We start from the raw sequence: 17,405 nt of genomic DNA, 5'->3' as shown, positions 1-17,405 counted from the left end.
TTCTCCAACCCTTTAGCTCTCACCTTGGGAGGGGGGAAGGGCCCAGGCCATCAGTTGCCAGGAAACAGGGTGTTGGCCATTCTCTGTGTCCAGACCCCTGCACACACCTGCCCTCTAGGGCTCTGCAACGATCATACACCCTTACCCCATCCCCTAGATACTTAAGAACTGCCTAGGAGAAACTGAGGCACCCCCACACTATTCAGAGGAACCATTAAGAACAGTCCCACTTTGTCACACTCCCCCCACAAGGGACCCTCTGCATGGATTGCACAGCTACAGACTAGGGACCGAATGGCTAGGCAGCAGTTGTGCGGAAAAGGACCTAGGGGTGACAGTGGACGAGAAGCTGGATATGAGTCAGCAGTGTGCCCTTGTTGCCAAGAAGGCCAATGGCATTTTGGGATGTATAAGTAGGGGCATAGCGAGCAGATCGAGGGACGTGATCGTCCCCCTCTATTCGACATAGGTGAGGCCTCATCTGGAGTACTGTGTCTAGTTTTGGGCCCCACACTACAAGAAGGATGTGGATAAATTGGAGAGAGTCCAGTGAAGGGCAACAAAAATGATTAGGGGTCTGGAACACATGACTTATGAGGAGAGGCTGAGGGAACTGGGATTGTTTAGTCTGCAGACGAGAAGAATGAGGGGGGATTTGATAGCTGCTTTCAACTACCTGAGAGGTGGTTCCAGAGAGGAGGGTTCTAGACTATTCTCAGTGGTAGCAGATGACAGAACAAGGAGTAATGGTCTCAAGTTGCAGTGCGGGAGGTTTAGGTTGGATATTAGGAAAAACTTTTTCACTAGGAGGGTGGTGAAACACTGGAATGCGTTACCTAGGGAGGTGGTGGAATCTCCTTCCTTAGAAGTTTTTAAGGTCAGGCTTGACAAAGCTCTGGCTGGGATGATTTAATTGGGGATTGGTCGTGTTTTGAGCAGGGGGTTGGACTAGATGACCTCCTGAGGTCCCTTCCAACCCTGATATTCTATGATTCTATGATATGGCCCTGCAAAGCCAGCCCGACCACGCGGCATGTGGCCCAGCTGCAGGGAGCCAGCACTGAGGCTGCCTAGAGACTAGATTTTGGGACCCTGTCTCTGAGGAGAGTTCTGGGTCACTTAGGTGCTGGCGGAACCCCCAAGCTGGGATCTGAGAGCATCCTGGGCAGGTACCCAGCTCCCACAGGTTCTCCTGGGATGGGAATCCTCACACATGTGCCTGCAGGGAACTGATCACCTGGCTGGGGTTACGGGGGCCTGCACCCAGGGCAGGATCCAGGGGGATTGTCTCCTTCTGTCATGGCATTAGAGGGAGTCAGGGCCCTGCACCGCCACTTTTGGCGATTCACCGTGACTCTCAGCCAGCCAGTAGAACAGAAGGTTTATTGGAGACGACAGGAACACAGTTCAAACCAGAGCTTGCAGGCATAAACAGGATCCCTTAGTCAGGCCCTTCTGGGGGACAGGAGATTAGACCCCAGCCTTGGGGCTCCCTCCTCTTCCCCAGCCAACTCCCCCAAAACTGGAAACCCCTCCAGCCATCTCCCCCAGCCTCCCCACAGCTCCTCCTCCAGCCTTTGTCCAGTTTCCCAGGCAGAAGGTGTCACCTCGCCCCAACCCCCACTCCTGGCTCAGGTTACAGACTCATGTTTCTTCCCTCAAGGGAAGTCTCCCATTCCCAATGAAACTCCCCTGACACATCCCCAGGTCAAATCTGCCCCACTCCCTGCTCCCCACACCTTCCTCTGGAGCATGAGGATGAGCATGTCCCACGGCTCTGCTGGTACGGCTCCCTGGAGGGGGCACGGCTGCAGGTGGGACTGTCCCCCAGATGGTGTCGCTCTGCCGGAGGGGCTGCAGGGTGAGCAGGGTGTGACGAAGTGGGCCTGTTCTTAATGTTTCCTCCGAATATTGTGGGGGTGCCTCAGTTTCCCCTATGCAGTTCTTAAGTATCTAGGTGGTGGGGTAAGGGTGTATGATCATTGCAGAGCCCTAGAGGGCAGGTGTGTGCAGGGGTCTGGACACAGAGAATGGCCAACACCCTGTTTCCTGGCAACTGATGGCCTGGGCCCTTCCCCCCCTGCAAGGTGAAAGCTGAAGGGTTGGAGAACAAAGGAATCAGGTGACCACCTGGCCCAGGAAAGGAACAAAGCCCAGAGGAGGAGGGGCTGGAGAGAGTTTCAGTTTGGGGCTGGCTGGGACATGGAGTGAAGTGCAGACGTGGTTGTCTGGCTCACTGCCCCCCAAAATGGACCCAGCTGAGGGGTCCCGTTCTCTGCACCTGCAAGCTCTGTTTTAGACCATGTTCCTGTCGTCTAATAAACCTTCTGTTTTACTGGCTGGCTGAGAGTCACGTCTGACTGCGGAGTTGGGGTGCAGGACCCTCTGGCTTCCCCAGGAGCCCCACCTGAGTGGACTCGCTGGGGGGAAGCGCACGGAGGGGCAGAGGAGGCTGAATGCTCCGAGGTCAGACCCAGGAAGGGGGAAGCCGGGTGAGCTGTGTGTCCTGCAGACAGGCTGCTCACAGAAAGGCGACTACCCCAGAGTCCTGACTGGCTTCATGGGGAGCAGTTCCAGAGCATCACCCAGGGACTCCGTGACACAGGGCGCCCTGGCTGCATGTGGCCTGGGTGGTGAGAATGTGGCAGTAACCCATCCCTCTAACTGCTTTGTCTGGGGCACCCATCACTGTAGGGTCTGTCTGGCATCTGGGGCAGCACTGGCAGGCTCAGGGGGGCTGCGCTCAGGCCACTGGTACCAAAGGGAGGATTTCCACCATGTGGGGCCAAAGGATGGGCTGGGGGTGGGGACAGAAAATGGGGACTCTCCCCCTTCAAGAGAAATGTGCCAAGAGTCTGTTCTGTTGGCGCGAGCGTGCCTGGTGTAGGGGTGAGTCTCCAGCCTGCCCTCAGGGTGCAATTGATGGCACATGGTATCTGGGCTCCCCGCAGCACCAGGCATCACCTTCTGGCCCCATGCGCCGGCCCCCTGCGGTGGGCTGGGCTCTGGGGCCGACGCCTGCGTTCTCCTCCCCAGGAGCAGTACACTTTCCTCTACGAGGTGCTGCTGGAGGGGCTGCTGTGCGGGAACACCGGGGTCCTGGTGGAGAGCGTCCCTAGCCACGTCAGCCTACTGCGCCAGCCCGACGCCCAGACGCAGAGCAACGGGTTCTCGCGGGAGTTCAAGGTACCTGTGGGAGGAACCACGGGGCTGGCCCAGGGTCTAGGACTCTGCCTTCTCCCCTGCTCCAGGAAAGCAGGGGGCTGGGAGCCAGGGCTCCTGGGTCCTGCGCCGCCCTGAACTTGCTTTGTGACATTGTACAAGTCACCCCCCATTTGTGCCTTAGTGCTCCGTGTTGTCCGGAAGCAGCGTTTCCTGGGCCGTGGGACGTGTCGGTTTCTCCGTGTCGTTTGGGAGCAGCGTTTCCCGGGCCGTGGGACGTGTCGGTTGCTCCGTGTCGTCCGGGAGCAGCGTTTCCTGGGCCGTGGGACGTGTCGGTTGCTCCGTGTCGTCCAGAAGCAGCATTTCCTGGGCTGTGGGACGTGTCGGTTGTGCCGTGTCGTTTGGGAGCAGCATTTCCCGGGCCGTGGGACGTGTCAGTTGCTCCGTGTCATCCGGGAACACCGTTTCCCGGGCCGTGGGACGTGTCGGTTGCTCCGTGTTGTCCGGGAGCAGCGTTTCCCTGGCCGTGGGACGTGTCGGTTGCTCCGTGTCATCTGGAAGCAGCGTTTCCCAGACCGTGGGACGTGTCGGTTGCTCCGTGTCGTCCGGCAGCAGCGTTTCCCGGGCCGTGGGACGTGTCGGTTGCTCCGTGTCGTCCGGGAGCAGCGTTTCCCGGGCTGTGGGACGTGTCGGTAGCTCCGTGTCGTCCGGGAGCAGCGTTTCCCAGGCTGTGGGACGTATCGGTTGCTCCGTGTTGTTTGGGAGCAGCGTTTCCCGGGCCGTGGGACGTGTCGGTTGCTCCGTGTCGTCCGGCAGCAGCGTTTCCCGGGCCGTGGGACGTGTCGGTTGCTCTGTGTCGTCCGCAAGCAGCGTTTCCCGGGCCGTGGGACGTGTCGGTTGCGCCGTGTCGTTTGGGAGCAGCATTTCCCGGGCCGTGGGACGTGTCGGTTGCTCCGTGTCGTCCGGGAGCAGCGTTTCCCGGGCCGTGGTACGTGTCGGTTGCTCCGTGTTGTCCGGGAGCAGCGTTTCCCGGGCCATGGGACGTGTCGGTTGCTCCGTGTCGTCCGGGAGCAGCGTTTCCCGGGCCGTGGTACGTGTCGGTTGCTCCGTGTCGTCCGGGAGCAGCGTTTCCCGGGCCGTGGGACGTGTCAGTTGCTCCGTGTCATCCGGGAGCAGCGTTTCCCGGGCTGTGGGAAATGTCGGTTGCTCCGTGTCGTCCGGGAGCAGCGTTTCCCGGGCCGTGGGACGTGTCAGTTGCTCCGTGTCATCCGGGAGCAGCGTTTCCCGGGCTGTGGGACCTGTTGGTTGCTCCGTGTCGTCTGGGAGCAGCGTTTCCCGGGCTGTGGGACGTGTCGGTTGCTCCGTGTCATCCGGAAGCAGCGTTTCCCGGGTTGTGGGACGTGTCGGTTGCTCCGTGTCGTCCGGGAGCAGGTTTCCCGGGCTGTGGGACATGTCGGTTGCTCCGTGTCGTCCGGGAGCAGCGTGTCCCGGGCCGTGGGACGTGTCCGTTGCTCCGTGTCGTCCGGGAGCAGTGTTTCCCGGGCTGTGGGACGTGTCGGTTGCTCCGTGTCGTCCGGGAGCAGCGTTTCCCGGGCTGTGGGACGTGTCGGTTGCTCCGTGTCGTCCGGGAGCAGCGTTTCCCGGGCTGTGGGATGTGTCGGTTGCTCCGTGTCGTCCGGGAGCAGCATTTCCGAGGCCGTGGGACATGTCGGTTGCTCCGTGTCGTCCAGGAGCAGCGTTTCCCGGGCCGTGGGACGTGTCGGTTGCTCCGTGTTGTCCGGGAGCAGCGTTTCCCTGGCCGTGGGACGTGTCGGTTGCTCCGTGTCATCCGGAAGCAGCGTTTCCCGGGCCGTGGGACGTGTCAGTTGCTCCGTGTCATCCAGAAGCAGCGTTTCCCGGGCCGTGGGACATGTCGGTAGCTCCGTGTCGTCCGGGAGCAGCGTTTCCCGGGCTGTGGGACGTGTTGGTTGCTCCGTGTTGTTTGGGAGCAGCGTTTCCCGGGCCGTGGGACGTGTCGGTTGCTCCGTGTCATCCGGGAGCAGGTTTCCCGGGCCGTGGGACGTGTCGGTTGCTCCGTGTCGTCCGGGAGCAGCGTTTCCCGGGCTGTGGGACATGTCGGTTGCTCCGTGTCGTCTGGGAGCAGCGTTTTCCGGGCTGTGGGACGTGTCGGTTGCTCCGTGTTGTTTGGGAGCAGCGTTTCCCGGGTTGTGGGACGTGTCGGTTGCTCCGTGTCGTCCGGGAGCAGCGTTTCCCGGGCCGTGGGACGTGTCGGTTTCTCCGTGTCGTTTGGGAGCAGCGTTTCCCAGGCTGTGGGACGTGTCGGTAGCTCCGTGTCGTCCGGGAGCAGCGTTTCCCGGGCTGTGGGACGTGTTGGTTGCTCCGTGTTGTTTGGGAGCAGCGTTTCCCGGGCCGTGGGACGTGTCGGTTGCTCCGTGTCATCCGGGAGCAGGTTTCCCGGGCCGTGGGACATGTCGGTTGCTCCGTGTCGTCCGGGAGCAGCGTTTCCCGGGCTGTGGGACATGTCGGTTGCTCCGTGTCGTCTGGGAGCAGCGTTTTCCGGGCTGTGGGACGTGTCGGTTGCTCCGTGTTGTTTGGGAGCAGCGTTTCCCGGGTTGTGGGACGTGTCGGTTGCTCCGTGTCGTCCGGGAGCAGCGTTTCCCGGGCCGTGGGACGTGTCGGTTTCTCCGTGTCGTTTGGGAGCAGCGTTTCCCAGGCTGTGGGATGCGTCGGTTGCTCCGTGTCGTCCGGGAGCAGCGTTTCCCGGGCCGTGGGACGTGTCGGTAGCTCCGTGTCATCCGGGAGCAGCGTTTCCCGGGCCGTGGGACGTGTCGGTTGCTCCGTGTCGTCCGGGAGCAGCGTTTCCCGGGCCGTGGGACGTGTCGGTTGCTCCGTGTTGTCCGGGAGCAGCGTTTCCCTGGCCGTGGGACGTGTCAGTTGCTCCGTGTCATCCGGAAGCAGCGTTTCCCGGGCCGTGGGACGTGTCGGTTGCTCCGTGTCATCCAGAAGCAGCGTTTCCCGGGCCGTGGGACGTGTCGGTAGCTCCGTGTCGTCCGGGAGCAGCGTTTCCCGGGCTGTGGGACGTGTTGGTTGCTCCGTGTTGTTTGGGAGCAGCGTTTCCCGGGCCGTGGGACGTGTCGGTTGCTCCGTGTCGTCCGGGAGCAGGTTTCCCGGGCCGTGGGACATGTCAGTTGCGCCGTGTCGTCCGGGAGCAGTGTTTCCCTGGCCGTGGGACGTGTCAGTTTCTCCGTGTCGTCCGGGAGCAGCCTTTTCCGGACCATGGGACGTCTCGGTTGCTCCGTGTCGTCCGGGAGCAGCATTTCCCAGGCTGTGGGATGTGTCGGTAGCTCCGTGTCGTCCGGGAGCAGCGTTTCCCTGGCCATGGGACGTGTCGGTTGCTCCGTGTCGTCCGGGAGCAGCGTTTTCCGGACCGTGGGACGTGTCGGTTGCTCCGTGTCGTCCGGGAGCAGCATTTCCCGGGCCGTGGGACATGTCGGTTGCTCCGTGTCGTCCGGCAGCAGCGTGTCCCGGGCCGTGGGACGTGTCGGTTGCTCCGTGTCATCCGGGAGCAGCATTTCCCGGGCCGTGGGACATGTCGGTTGCTCCGTGTCGTCCGGGAGCAGTGTTTCCCGGGCTGTGGGACGTGTCGGTTGCTCCGTGTCGTCCGGGAGCAGCGTTTCTTGGGCTGTGGGACGTGTCGGTTGCTCCGTGTCGTCCGGGAGCAGCGTTTCCCGGGCTGTGGGACGTGTCGGTTGCTCCGTGTCGTCCGGGAGCAGCGTTTCCCGGGCTGTGGGACGTGTCGGTTGCTCCGTGTCGTCCGGGAGCAGCGTTTCCTAGGCTGTGGGATGTGTCGGTTGCTCCGTGTCCTCCGGGAGCAGCATTTCCCGGGCCGTGGGACATGTCGGTTGCTCCGTGTCATCCGGGAGCAGTGTTTCCCGGGACGTGGGACGTGTCGGTTGCTCCGTGTCATCCGGGAGCAGCGTTTCCCGGGCAGTGGGACGTGTCGGTTGCTCCGTGTCGTCCGGGAGCAGCGTTTCCCGGGCCGTGGGACATGTCGGTTGCTCCGTGTCGTCCGGGAGCAGCGTTTCCCGGGCCGTGGGACGTGTCGGTTGCTCCGTGTCGTCCGGGAGCAGCGTTTCCCGGGCCATGGGACGTGTCGGTAGCTCCGTGTCGTCCGGCAGCAGCGTTTCCCGGGCCGTGGGACGTGTCGGTTGCTCCGTGTCGTCCGGGAGCAGCGTTTCGCGGGCCGTGGGACGTGTCGGTTGCTCCGTGTCGTCCGGGAGCAGCGTGTCCCGGGGCGTGGGACGTGTCAGTTGCTCCGTGTCGTCCGGGAGCAGCATTTCCCGGGCTGTGGGACGTGTCGGTTGCTCCGTGTCGTCCGGCAGCAGCGTTTCCCGGGCTGTGGGACATGTCGGTTGCTCCGTGTCGTCCGGGAGCAGCGTGTCCCGGGCCGTGGGACGTGTCCGTTGCTCCGTGTCGTCCGGGAGCAGCGTTTCCCGGGCTGTGGGACGTGTCGGTTGCTCCGTGTCGTCCGGGAGCAGCGTTTCCCGGGCTGTGGGATGTGTCGGTTGCTCCGTGTTGTCCGGGAGCAGCATTTCCGAGGCCGTGGGACATGTCGGTTGCTCCGTGTCGTCCCGGAGCAACGTGTCCCGGGCTGTGGGACGTGTCGGTTGCTCCGTGTCGTCCGGGAGCAGTGTTTCCCGGGCCGTGGGACGTGTCGGTTGCTCCGTGTCGTCCGGGAGCAGCGTTTCCCGGGCTGTGGGACGTGTCGGTAGCTCCGTGGGACGTGTCGGGGGCTCAGCATCCCAGGCTGTTGCTTATTACAAGGATCCTGCAATGGGATTGGTGCTGACGATCCTGGTGCAGGCCAAGCACCGGAACCCAGCTCTGCCTGAGATGGACTTGCCTTGCACTTCTCTGGGCTGCCTGGGAGGCAGCTGTGTGCAGTGAGGAGGGACCACTCTGCCAGCCCCTCTGCTGACGTGTTGAACAGCAGAGTCCCCCTCATGCTTGCTGCTCCACGTTGGCCCACGGGGCCCGGCCCCTGGAGAGTCGGGTGGGATCCACTCCGTGGCATGACCCCTCAGTCCGCCCTGTCAGGCCCGGGGCAACTGAGTTGCAGCGTGGAGGCAGGCCGTGGGCATGGTGCTGTCGGGTCTCGGGTGGGAGCAGGGAGCCACGGCTGGGAGCTGACGCTGCTGCACCCTCCTGCTCTGCAGGCCTTGCAGAAGTTTTCCGAACTGTTCCAGCTCTCCCCATGCAAGGAGGCCCAGCAGCCCAGAAACCAGCCCAAGAACCGCAAGGCGGCGATCCTGCCAGGTAACACGGTGGGGCCAGGCCTAGCCTGGGGCACTGTGTGGGCACCATGGCCCGGGAGCCCGCAGGGACCTGGCTTTCCCGAGGCCCTGGCAGGTGTCTGTGGAGACTCGCAGCCCAGGGAGTGCTGTGCCTCTCAGCCCTCCCAGCCCCTGTCCCCGGCTGGGAGAGCTCCCAGGCAGTCCTCTGCCAAGGGCGCCGGCCAGATCTCTGCGTTCATGGCCCAGCCCCGCCCAGCATCCACCAGCTGAGACCCTCACCCCGTGCCACCAGCATCCTGCCCCTGCACGGTGTGCGGCGAGCGCTGAGGCCGTGACACTGGAAGCGGAAGGGGTCTGCTCCTCCGCAGCGCCGCTGGGCCAGGCCCCAGGCACAGGCCCTGTGAGCTTTGGGGGGCTGGGCGCAGCTGCACACGGTGCTTCTCGGCCCCCGCCGGGGGCTCCCGCCCGGGTGAGGTACCTGTGTGCAGACCGCCTGGCTCAGACACGCCCTCTCTCCTTCCTTCCCCTCCCAGCGGATTGCAGCCGCCCCATCCTGATGTCCTCCCTGAAAGCGGACGGCTCGCCCGGCTACATCAACGCAGTCTTTGTTGGCGTAAGGCTCCGTCTGGCCCGAGCGTGGGCGCGAGCAGCGAGCCCCCGGAGCGCCCCAGCCCCAGCCCTTCAGACTGTGTGCCAGGGCACCACCTGCAACCGTTGGGGCTGCTGAGCACCAGGCTTCCCTTGGGACTCCCCCACACACCGGCCTCGGCACCAGGAGATGGTCCCCACGGATCAGCTTCAGTCCCCTGCACCGCATCCCCTCCCCCTTCCCCTCCCCCAGCCCAGCTGTGCCGCATCCCCTCCCCTTCCCCTCCCCCAGCCCAGCATTGCCGCACCCCCCCCCCTTCCCCTCCCCCAGCCCAGCTGTGCCGCATCCCCTCCCCTTCCCCTCCCCCAGCCCAGCTGTGCCGCATCCCCTCCCCCTTCCCCTCCCCCAGCCCAGCTGTGCCGCATCCGCTCCCCCAGCCCAGCTGTGCCGCATCCCCTCCCCCTTTCCCTTCCCCCAGCCCAGCTGTGCCGCATCCCCTCCCCCAGCCCAGCTGTGCCGCATCCCCTGCCCCTTTCCCCTCCCCCAGCCCAGCTGTGCCACATCCCCTCCCCCTTCCCCTCCCCCAGCCCACCTGTGCCACATCCCCTCCCCCTTCCCCTCCCCCAGCCCAGCTGTGCTGCATCCCCTCCACCCTTTCCCGCCCCCAGCCCAGCTGTGCCGCATCCCCTCCCCCTTCCCCTCCCCCAGCCCAGCTGTGCCGCATCCCCTCCCCCAGCCCAGCTGTGCCACATCCCCACCCCATTTCCCTTCCCCCAGCCCAGCTGTGCCGCATCCCCTCCCCCTTTCCCTTCCCCCAGCCCAGCTGTGCCGCATCCCCTCCCCCAGCCCAGCTGTGCCGCATCCCCTGCCCCTTTCCCCTCCCCCAGCCCAGCTGTGCCACATCCCCTCCCCCTTCCCCTCCCCCAGCCCACCTGTGCCACATCCCCTCCCCCTTCCCCTCCCCCAGCCCAGCTGTGCTGCATCCCCTCCACCCTTTCCCGCCCCCAGCCCAGCTGTGCCGCATCCCCTCCCCCATCCCCTCCCCCAGCCCAGCTGTGCCGCATCCCCTCCCCTTCCCCTCCCCCAGCCCAGCATTGCCGCACCCCCCCCTTCCCCTCCCCCAGCCCAGCTGTGCCGCATCCCCTCCCCTTCCCCTCCCCCAGCCCAGCTGTGCCGCATCCCCTCCCCCTTCCCCTCCCCCAGCCCAGCTGTGCCGCATCCGCTCCCCCAGCCCAGCTGTGCCGCATCCCCTCCCCCCTTTCCCTTCCCCCAGCCCAGCTGTGCCGCATCCCCTCCCCCAGCCCAGCTGTGCCGCATCCCCTGCCCCTTTCCCCTCCCCCAGCCCAGCTGTGCCACATCCCCTCCCCCTTCCCCTCCCCCAGCCCACCTGTGCCACATCCCCTCCCCCTTCCCCTCCCCCAGCCCAGCTGTGCTGCATCCCCTCCACCCTTTCCCGCCCCCAGCCCAGCTGTGCCGCATCCCCTCCCCCTTCCCCTCCCCCAGCCCAGCTGTGCCGCATCCCCTCCCCCAGCCCAGCTGTGCCACATCCCCACCCCATTTCCCTTCCCCCAGCCCAGCTGTGCCGCATCCCCTCCCCCTTCCCCTCCCCCAGCCCAGCTGTGCCACATCCCCTCCCCCTTCCCCTCCCCCAGCCCAGCTGTGCCGCATCCCCTCCCCCAGCCCAGCTGTGCCGCATCCTCTCCCCCTTCCCCTCCCCCAGCCCAGCTGTGCTGCATCCCTTCCCCCTTCTCCTCCCCCAGCCCAGCTGTGCCGCATCCCCTCCCCTTCCCCTCCCCCAGCCCAGCTGTGCCGCATCCCCTCCCCTTCCCCTCCCCCAGCCCAGCTGTGCCGCATCCCCGCCCCCTTCCCCTCCCCCAGCCCAGCTGTGCCGCATACCCTCCCCCTTCCCCTCCCCCAGCCCAGCTGTGCCGCATCCCCTCCCCCTTTCCCTTCCCCCAGCCCAGCTGTGCCGCATCCCCTCCCCCTTTCCCCTCCCCCAGCCCAGCTGTGCCGCATCTGCTCCCCCTTCCCCTCCCCCAGCCCAGCTGTGCCGCATCCCCTCCCCCTTCTCCTCCCCCAGCCCAGCTGTGCCGCATCCCCTCCCCCTTTCCCCTCCCCCAGCCCAGCTGTGCTGCATCCCCTCCCCTTCCCCTCCCCCAGCCCAGCTGTGCCGCATCCCCTCCCCCTTTCCCCTCCCCCAGCCCAGCTGTGCCGCATCTGCTCCCCCTTCCCCTCCCCCAGCCCAGCTGTGCCGCATCCCCTCCCCCTTCTCCTCCCCCAGCCCAGCTGTGCCGCATCCCCTCCCCCTTTCCCCTCCCCCAGCCCAGCTGTGCTGCATCCCCTCCCCTTCCCCTCCCCCAGCCCAGCTGTGCCGCATCCCCTCCCCCTTTCCCCTCCCCCAGCTGTGCCGCATCCCCTGCCCCTTTTCCTCCCCCAGCCCAGCTGTGCCGCATCCCCTCCCCCTTCCCCTCCCCCAGCCCAGCTGTGCCACATCCCCTCCCCCTTCCCCTCCCCCAGCCCAGCTGTGCCGCATCCCCTCCCCCTTTCCCCTCCCCCAGCTGTGCCGCATCCCCTCCCCCTTCCCCTCCCCAGCCCAGCTGTGCCACATCCCCTCCCCCTTCCCCTCCCCCAGCCCAGCTGTGCCACATCCCCTCCCCCTTTCCCCTCCCCCAGCCCAGCTGTGCCGCATCCCCTCCCCCTTTCCCTTCCCCCAGCCCAGCTGTGCTGCATCCCCTCCCCCTTTCCCCTCCCCCAGCCCAGCTGTGCTGCATCACCTCCCCCTTTCCCTTCCCAGCCCAGGTGCTGCATCCCCTCCCCCTTTCCCCTTCCCCAGCCCAGCTGTACTGCATCCCCTCCCCCTTTCCCCTCCCCCAGCCCAGCTGTGCCGCATCCCCTCCCCCTTTCCCTTCCCAGCCCAGCTGCTGCATCCCCTCCCCCTTTCCCTCCCCCAGCCCAGCTGTGCCGCATCCCCTCCCCCTTTCCCCTCCCCCAGCCCAGCTGTGCTGCATCCCCTCCCCCTTTCCCTTCCCAGCCCAGCTGCTGCATCCCCTCCCCCTTTCCCTCCCCCAGCCCAGCTGTGCCGCATCCCCTCCCCCTTTCCCCTCCCCCAGCCCAGCTGTGCTGCATCCCCTCCCCCTTCCCCTCCCCCAGCCCAGCTGTGCTGCTTCCCCTCCCCCTTTCCTTTCCCCCAGCCCAGCTGTGCCGCATCCCCTCCCCGCTCGCCCTCCCCCAGCCCAACTGTGCGGCATCCCCCCATCCCACCACAGCCCAGTTCTGCGGCATCCCCTCCCCCCAGCCCAGCTGTGCCTCATGCCCTCCCCCCCACAGCCGAGCTGTGCCGCATCCACCCCTTTGCCCTTGGCTTCCTGGAGCGGCCCTGCCCCACAGCGTGAGCCCTGTCGTTGTGTCTGGGCTGGGGACCCTGGCGGCTCTGGCTGGGGGCAGGAGGGACTCAGAGCCTGAAGCTGGGCTGGCCCCCTTGGGCTGGGGGGAGATGGTCCGGGGCAGCATGGCAGCCTGTGTGTTCCTGGGTTTGGGTCACGCTTCCTCTCGGCAGAGCCCCTGGCCAGTCCCCTCCATGGCAGGGCTGGGACCAGCAGCATGGCTGGAGGGGTGAAGGCTTTGGGTAGTGCCTGAAGCAGGGGAGATGGCTGGTGGCTCCCACCGGGTCTGTCTGTCTTGCAGACCTACGCGGAAGAAGACAACGTCATCGTCACCCAGCTACCGCTCAGGGAAACGCTGGTGGATTTCTGGGCCCTGCTCTGGGACTACACCTGCACCGCGCTGGTCATGCTGAACTGCATCGAGGAGTTGGACCAGGTCAGCCCTGTGCGCCCTGCTGCGATCTCCCCTGCACACACGGGGCCTCCTCTGGGCTCTGCCAGCCCTGGGGCATGAGCATCTCGGAGCAGGGCCCTGGCACACCCTGCTGAGGGTCGGGGTAGCCAGCTGAGGGCTCGTAGCACAAACGGGGGTTGGAGGGGTGTCACGGCATCCCCGGGCAATGCTCTGGAACTGCTCCCTACGAAGCCAGGCAGGACTCCGGGGAAGTCTCCTCTCTGTGAGCAGCCTGTCTGCAGGACACACAGCTCACCCAGCTTCCCCCTTCCTGGGTCTGACCTCGGAGCATTCAGCCTCCTCTGCCCCTCCATGCGCTTCCCACAGCGAGTCCGCTCAGGCGGGGTCCTGGGGAAGCCAGAGGGTCCTGCCCCCCAACTCCGCAGTCAGACGGGACTCTCAGCCAGCCAGTAAAACAGAGGTTTATTAGACGACAGGAACATGGTCTAACACAGAGCTTGTAGGTGCAGAGAACAGGACCCCTCAGCTGGGTCCATTTTGGGGGCAGTGAGCAAGACAACCACGTCTGCACTTCACTCCACATCCCCAGCCAGACCCAAACTGAAACTCCCTCCAGCCCCCCCTCCTCTGGGCTTTGTTCCTTTTCCGGGCCAGGAGGGCACCGGATTCCTTTGTTCTCCAGCCCTTTAGCTCTCACCTTGCAGGGGGGAAGGGCCAGGCCATCAGTTGCCAGGAGACAGAGTGTCGGACATTTATGTAGCCTGGCCCTTTGCTCTGCAACAATTTCACCCCCTTATCCCACCACCTAGAGACTTAAGAACTGCCTAGGGGAAACTGAGGCACCCCTGCAGTATTCAGAGGACACATTAAGAACAGTCCCGCTTCGTCACAAGGGGTCCTGATCCGAGCAGCTTAGTTGCTGGAGCTTGCAGGAGAACCCCCACCTCCCTTCCTCACCACAGTGACGGGGTGTCCCTCCCTGCTGTGGGGCTGTCTGCCCACACTGTAGCCCCCAGAGCTGCCTTTCTGACTCCCGGTGGGACAGATCCAGGCCAGGCAACGGAGGGTGCCAGGGATGCTTGGGTGCTTCCGGGAGGGCGGGGGCAGTCGTGTGTGGAGTGGGGTTGGGGATGGGGGATGGTGTCTGTCTGTCTGGCTGGCTCTGGGGCTCTGTTGCTTACTCCCCTCTCACCATCACACACTGGCACCGTCTGCAGAGAGATGGGGATACGCCGTGTGTCTATGCGTGTCGGGTGGCTACCTCCCGCTCTGCTCCCCCCTGCCGGCAGGGTGCCTGGCATGCAGCTGTGGCAGCCCAGGCTCCCCCGCCATCCATAGCCCATGCTGCAGCTCCCCGGCCTGCCAGCCACGTAGAAGAGCCCGGCTCGCCTCCCCGCTGCCCTGTGTAACCTGAGCCCCGCCCGGGGCGCCCGCCAGTCCCCAGCCCCGAGTGGAGCTGCGCGGTCCCGGCCCGTGGAGTGGGATCCATGGTGGTGCACATCTTGGCCGGATTGCTGAGGTTGCAGTTGCACCTGTGGACCCTGGCTAGAGCCGCCAGAGGTTCCTGTAGCTGTCTGAGTGTACATGCGTGAGGACACCAGGCTGTGTGTGCCCTGTCTCTGGCCGGGCCAGTCTGTGGGCACATGTGGGGGTGGGGGATGCTTTGTGCATCAGAACACTGCTCTGTGTGCCGGCATTAGGCGTGTGACTGCGTGTACATGGTCCGTGCGTGCCCCGTGAGCACACGTCTGTGAGCAGGTCCGTGTGTTCACTCCCCAGACATACCTGGCGTTCTGGCCTGTGCACGGAGAGGCCTCTTACGGCCGTTTCCACGTCGAGCTGATCTCAGAGGAGCCGGGAGCTGGCTTCACCATTCGCACACTCGCTGTAACCAACAGGCAACAGGTAGGCCCTGCCCCTGGGATGGTCCTGGGTCTTCCTCTGAGATCAGCCCTCAGGGCCCTGGTCCCCGGAAGAGCCCGAGGTGGCCAAGCAGGGCTCCCAGGTCAATGGAGACCCAGCTCAGAGCTGAGATTCAGGGCTAGCTACTGATCCGACCACCGAGATCAGAGACGCTATCGCTGCCCTGAGAGGGTGACCCTCGCATGGCCAGGGCCCTGAGGGACTCCAGGTGGGACCCTCGGAGCAGGGCTGGGCCCTCGCCTGCCTAGAGAGCAATCACTGCCCCTCAGAGGATGGGACTGGGCGGGGAGGGTGTTGGTGAGTCCCGCCTTTCAGAACCGTCCTCTGCGAAGGGCAGCCCGGCAGCCAGGCTGGAGAGAAGGCAGGGCCCACAGACAGTATCGTAACTTCCAGCTGTCCTGCTCTACTTGGCCAGGGGAGGCCTTGGCTGCAGTCCTGTGCCCAAGTCTGGGCACCCCACGCTTTGGGAAAGGGGGGGGCAAGCTGGAGAGAGGCCAGAGGAGAGCAACACACATGAGAGACAGTTGAGAAAACCTGACCGGTGCGGGAAGGTTCGAATAACTGGGCATGTTCAGGGCTGGGGAAAGAAAACTGGGGGGACCTGAGAACAGTTTTCAAATGCTATGGGCTGTTATACAGAGGATGGGGATGAATTGTTCTCCATGGCCACTGGAGGTAGGACAGGAAGTGATGGGCGTGATCTGCAGCAAGGGAGCTGTCCATTAGCTATTAGGAAAATCTTTCGGACTCTCAGGGTAGTTAAGCTCTGGAAGAGGCTCCCAAGGGAGGTTGTGGGATCCCGTCACTGGAAGGTCCTAGGCCAGGTCGGATAAACCCCTCTCAGGGATGGTCTAGGGTAACTCGGCCCTGCCTCAGCGCAGGGGGCTGGACTTGGCGGCCTCTCAAGGTCCCTTCCAGCCCCACATTTCCTGGAGTCTGGTTTGTGGCTCTGTGGTGGGCCGGAGCCAGGCTGTTCAGAGACGCAGGCTGTCACCATTGGGAAGGTCGCTCCCCCAGGTTTGCATGAGGGTCTGACACGACTTAGGCCCTGTCCCAGTCCCATAGCTCGTCCTCGGGCTGGGGGGCCAATGGCTGAGCTTGTGGAAAGGTCTGTTGGCATGTAGCCCCCTCCCCTCTCTGGGGCTGCCCCCTTTCTGCCCATTAGCCTTCCCTGAATTTCCCACCAGCCTCACTGTGAGGCTTTCCTTTCTGCCCGAGGCTGACTCTGCTGCGGTTCCTCCCCTCCTCACCTGTCTCCTCACTAGCCCAAGAAGGCCGCGCTGGAGATCAGGTTCTGGCAAGTAGACGACTGGCCCATGCAGCAGCGACTCCCCCCATGCCCTGGCACCATCATCAGCTTGCTGGGGGAGGTGGAGCGGAGCCAGCGGACAAGCCAGGACAGCCACGTTCTTGTCACTTGCTGGTGAGTGAGGGCTCTGGGCCGGGCAGCCCTGGTGCGACAGGCTGGCTCTGCCCAGTGCGGAGTCGGCGAGCATAGCAGGAGCTCACTCCCAAGCCCTGCAGCAGGAGGTGGCTCAACACAGCGGGCGCTTGGCACGGACTCTCCCGGGGGGAGGCTGGCGTAGACTGGGACCGTTGATGGCTGTGGAACCCTTCTGCCAGGTGCAGCTGGCAGCAACCATAAGCAGGGCTGGGTTCAATACCTGGGGGTTCCTTTCCATCGATACAACACAGAACCGGCTCGAGCCCCCACGCAGTGACCTGGGACAATTACACTCCACCCCAGGCACCTCTGAGAGGCAAAACTTCCCCTCTCGCAAGCACAGAGTCTGAGTGTAGCAAAGAAACTTTTAAAGAAAGGAGGGAAGTCACCCGACATTAATTAGGGAAAATGCCACAAACAAGATTCATAAACATAAACTGTGAGCAGGACACCCACCCAGAGTGCGTGGGGCAGAGCTTCCGCCTCATGTTCTTGAGATCTACAACCAACAGTTCCCTTTCTATGCCCCCCTCTGCTCCCTCACCACACCCCACTTACAGGGGTTCTCCTGGGTCAGTGAGGACCCAGGGTTCAGAGGCGCAGCTGTTTGAGTTCCCCTGCCACCCGGGGAAGAAGGCATCTGGCTTGCTCTGGCCTCTGAGCACATGCTCTAGTTGGCTGCCCTGCCAGCTGCTCGTTCTGCTCACCGCTGCACCAGCCACTCGGTCACCAGCTGACTGTGGATGATACTAAACTGGGAGGAGTGGTTGATACACTGGAGGGCAGGGATAGGATACAGAGGGACCTAGACAAATTGGAGGATTGGGCCAAAAGAAATCTGATGAGGTTCAATAAGGATAAGTGCAGGGTCCTGCACTTAGGACGGAAGAACCCAATGCACAGCTACAGACTAGGGACCGAATGGCTAGGCAGCAGTTCTGCAGTAAAGGACCTAGGGGTTACAGTGGACGAGAAGCTGGATATGAGTCAGCAGTGTGCCCTTGTTGCCAAGAAGGCCAATGGCATTTTGGGATGTATAAGTAGGGGCATTGCCAGCAGATCGAGGGACGTGATCGTTCCCCTCTATTTGACATTGGTGAGGCCTCATCTGGAGTACTGTGTCCAGTTTTGGGCCCCACACTACAAGAAGGATGTGGATAAATTGGAGAGAGTCCAGCGAAGGGCAACAAAAATG

General features: G+C 64.3%; 1 protein-coding gene across 2 annotated transcripts in view; it reads left to right on the top strand.

Moving 5' to 3' along the window:
* The window catches only part of LOC140911060 (receptor-type tyrosine-protein phosphatase T-like), a 90,945-nt gene that overhangs the window by 69,195 nt on the left and 4,345 nt on the right, over window positions 1-17,405 (top strand). For both annotated transcript variants that reach the window (XM_073343287.1, XM_073343286.1), the window contains 6 exons: window positions 3,037-3,186; window positions 8,379-8,478; window positions 8,990-9,069; window positions 12,730-12,864; window positions 14,623-14,748; window positions 16,032-16,189. In XM_073343287.1, coding sequence (XP_073199388.1) covers window positions 3,037-3,186; window positions 8,379-8,478; window positions 8,990-9,069; window positions 12,730-12,864; window positions 14,623-14,748; window positions 16,032-16,189 — 749 coding nt within the window. The remainder of the gene's footprint in view (window positions 1-3,036; window positions 3,187-8,378; window positions 8,479-8,989; window positions 9,070-12,729; window positions 12,865-14,622; window positions 14,749-16,031; window positions 16,190-17,405) is intronic.

The sequence above is a fragment of the Lepidochelys kempii genome, chromosome 5 (assembly GCF_965140265.1).
Source record: "Lepidochelys kempii isolate rLepKem1 chromosome 5, rLepKem1.hap2, whole genome shotgun sequence".
NCBI lineage: Eukaryota > Metazoa > Chordata > Testudines > Cheloniidae > Lepidochelys > Lepidochelys kempii.
The sequence above is the reverse complement of the archived record's forward strand: the minus strand, read 5'-3'. Positions and strand labels throughout refer to the sequence as shown.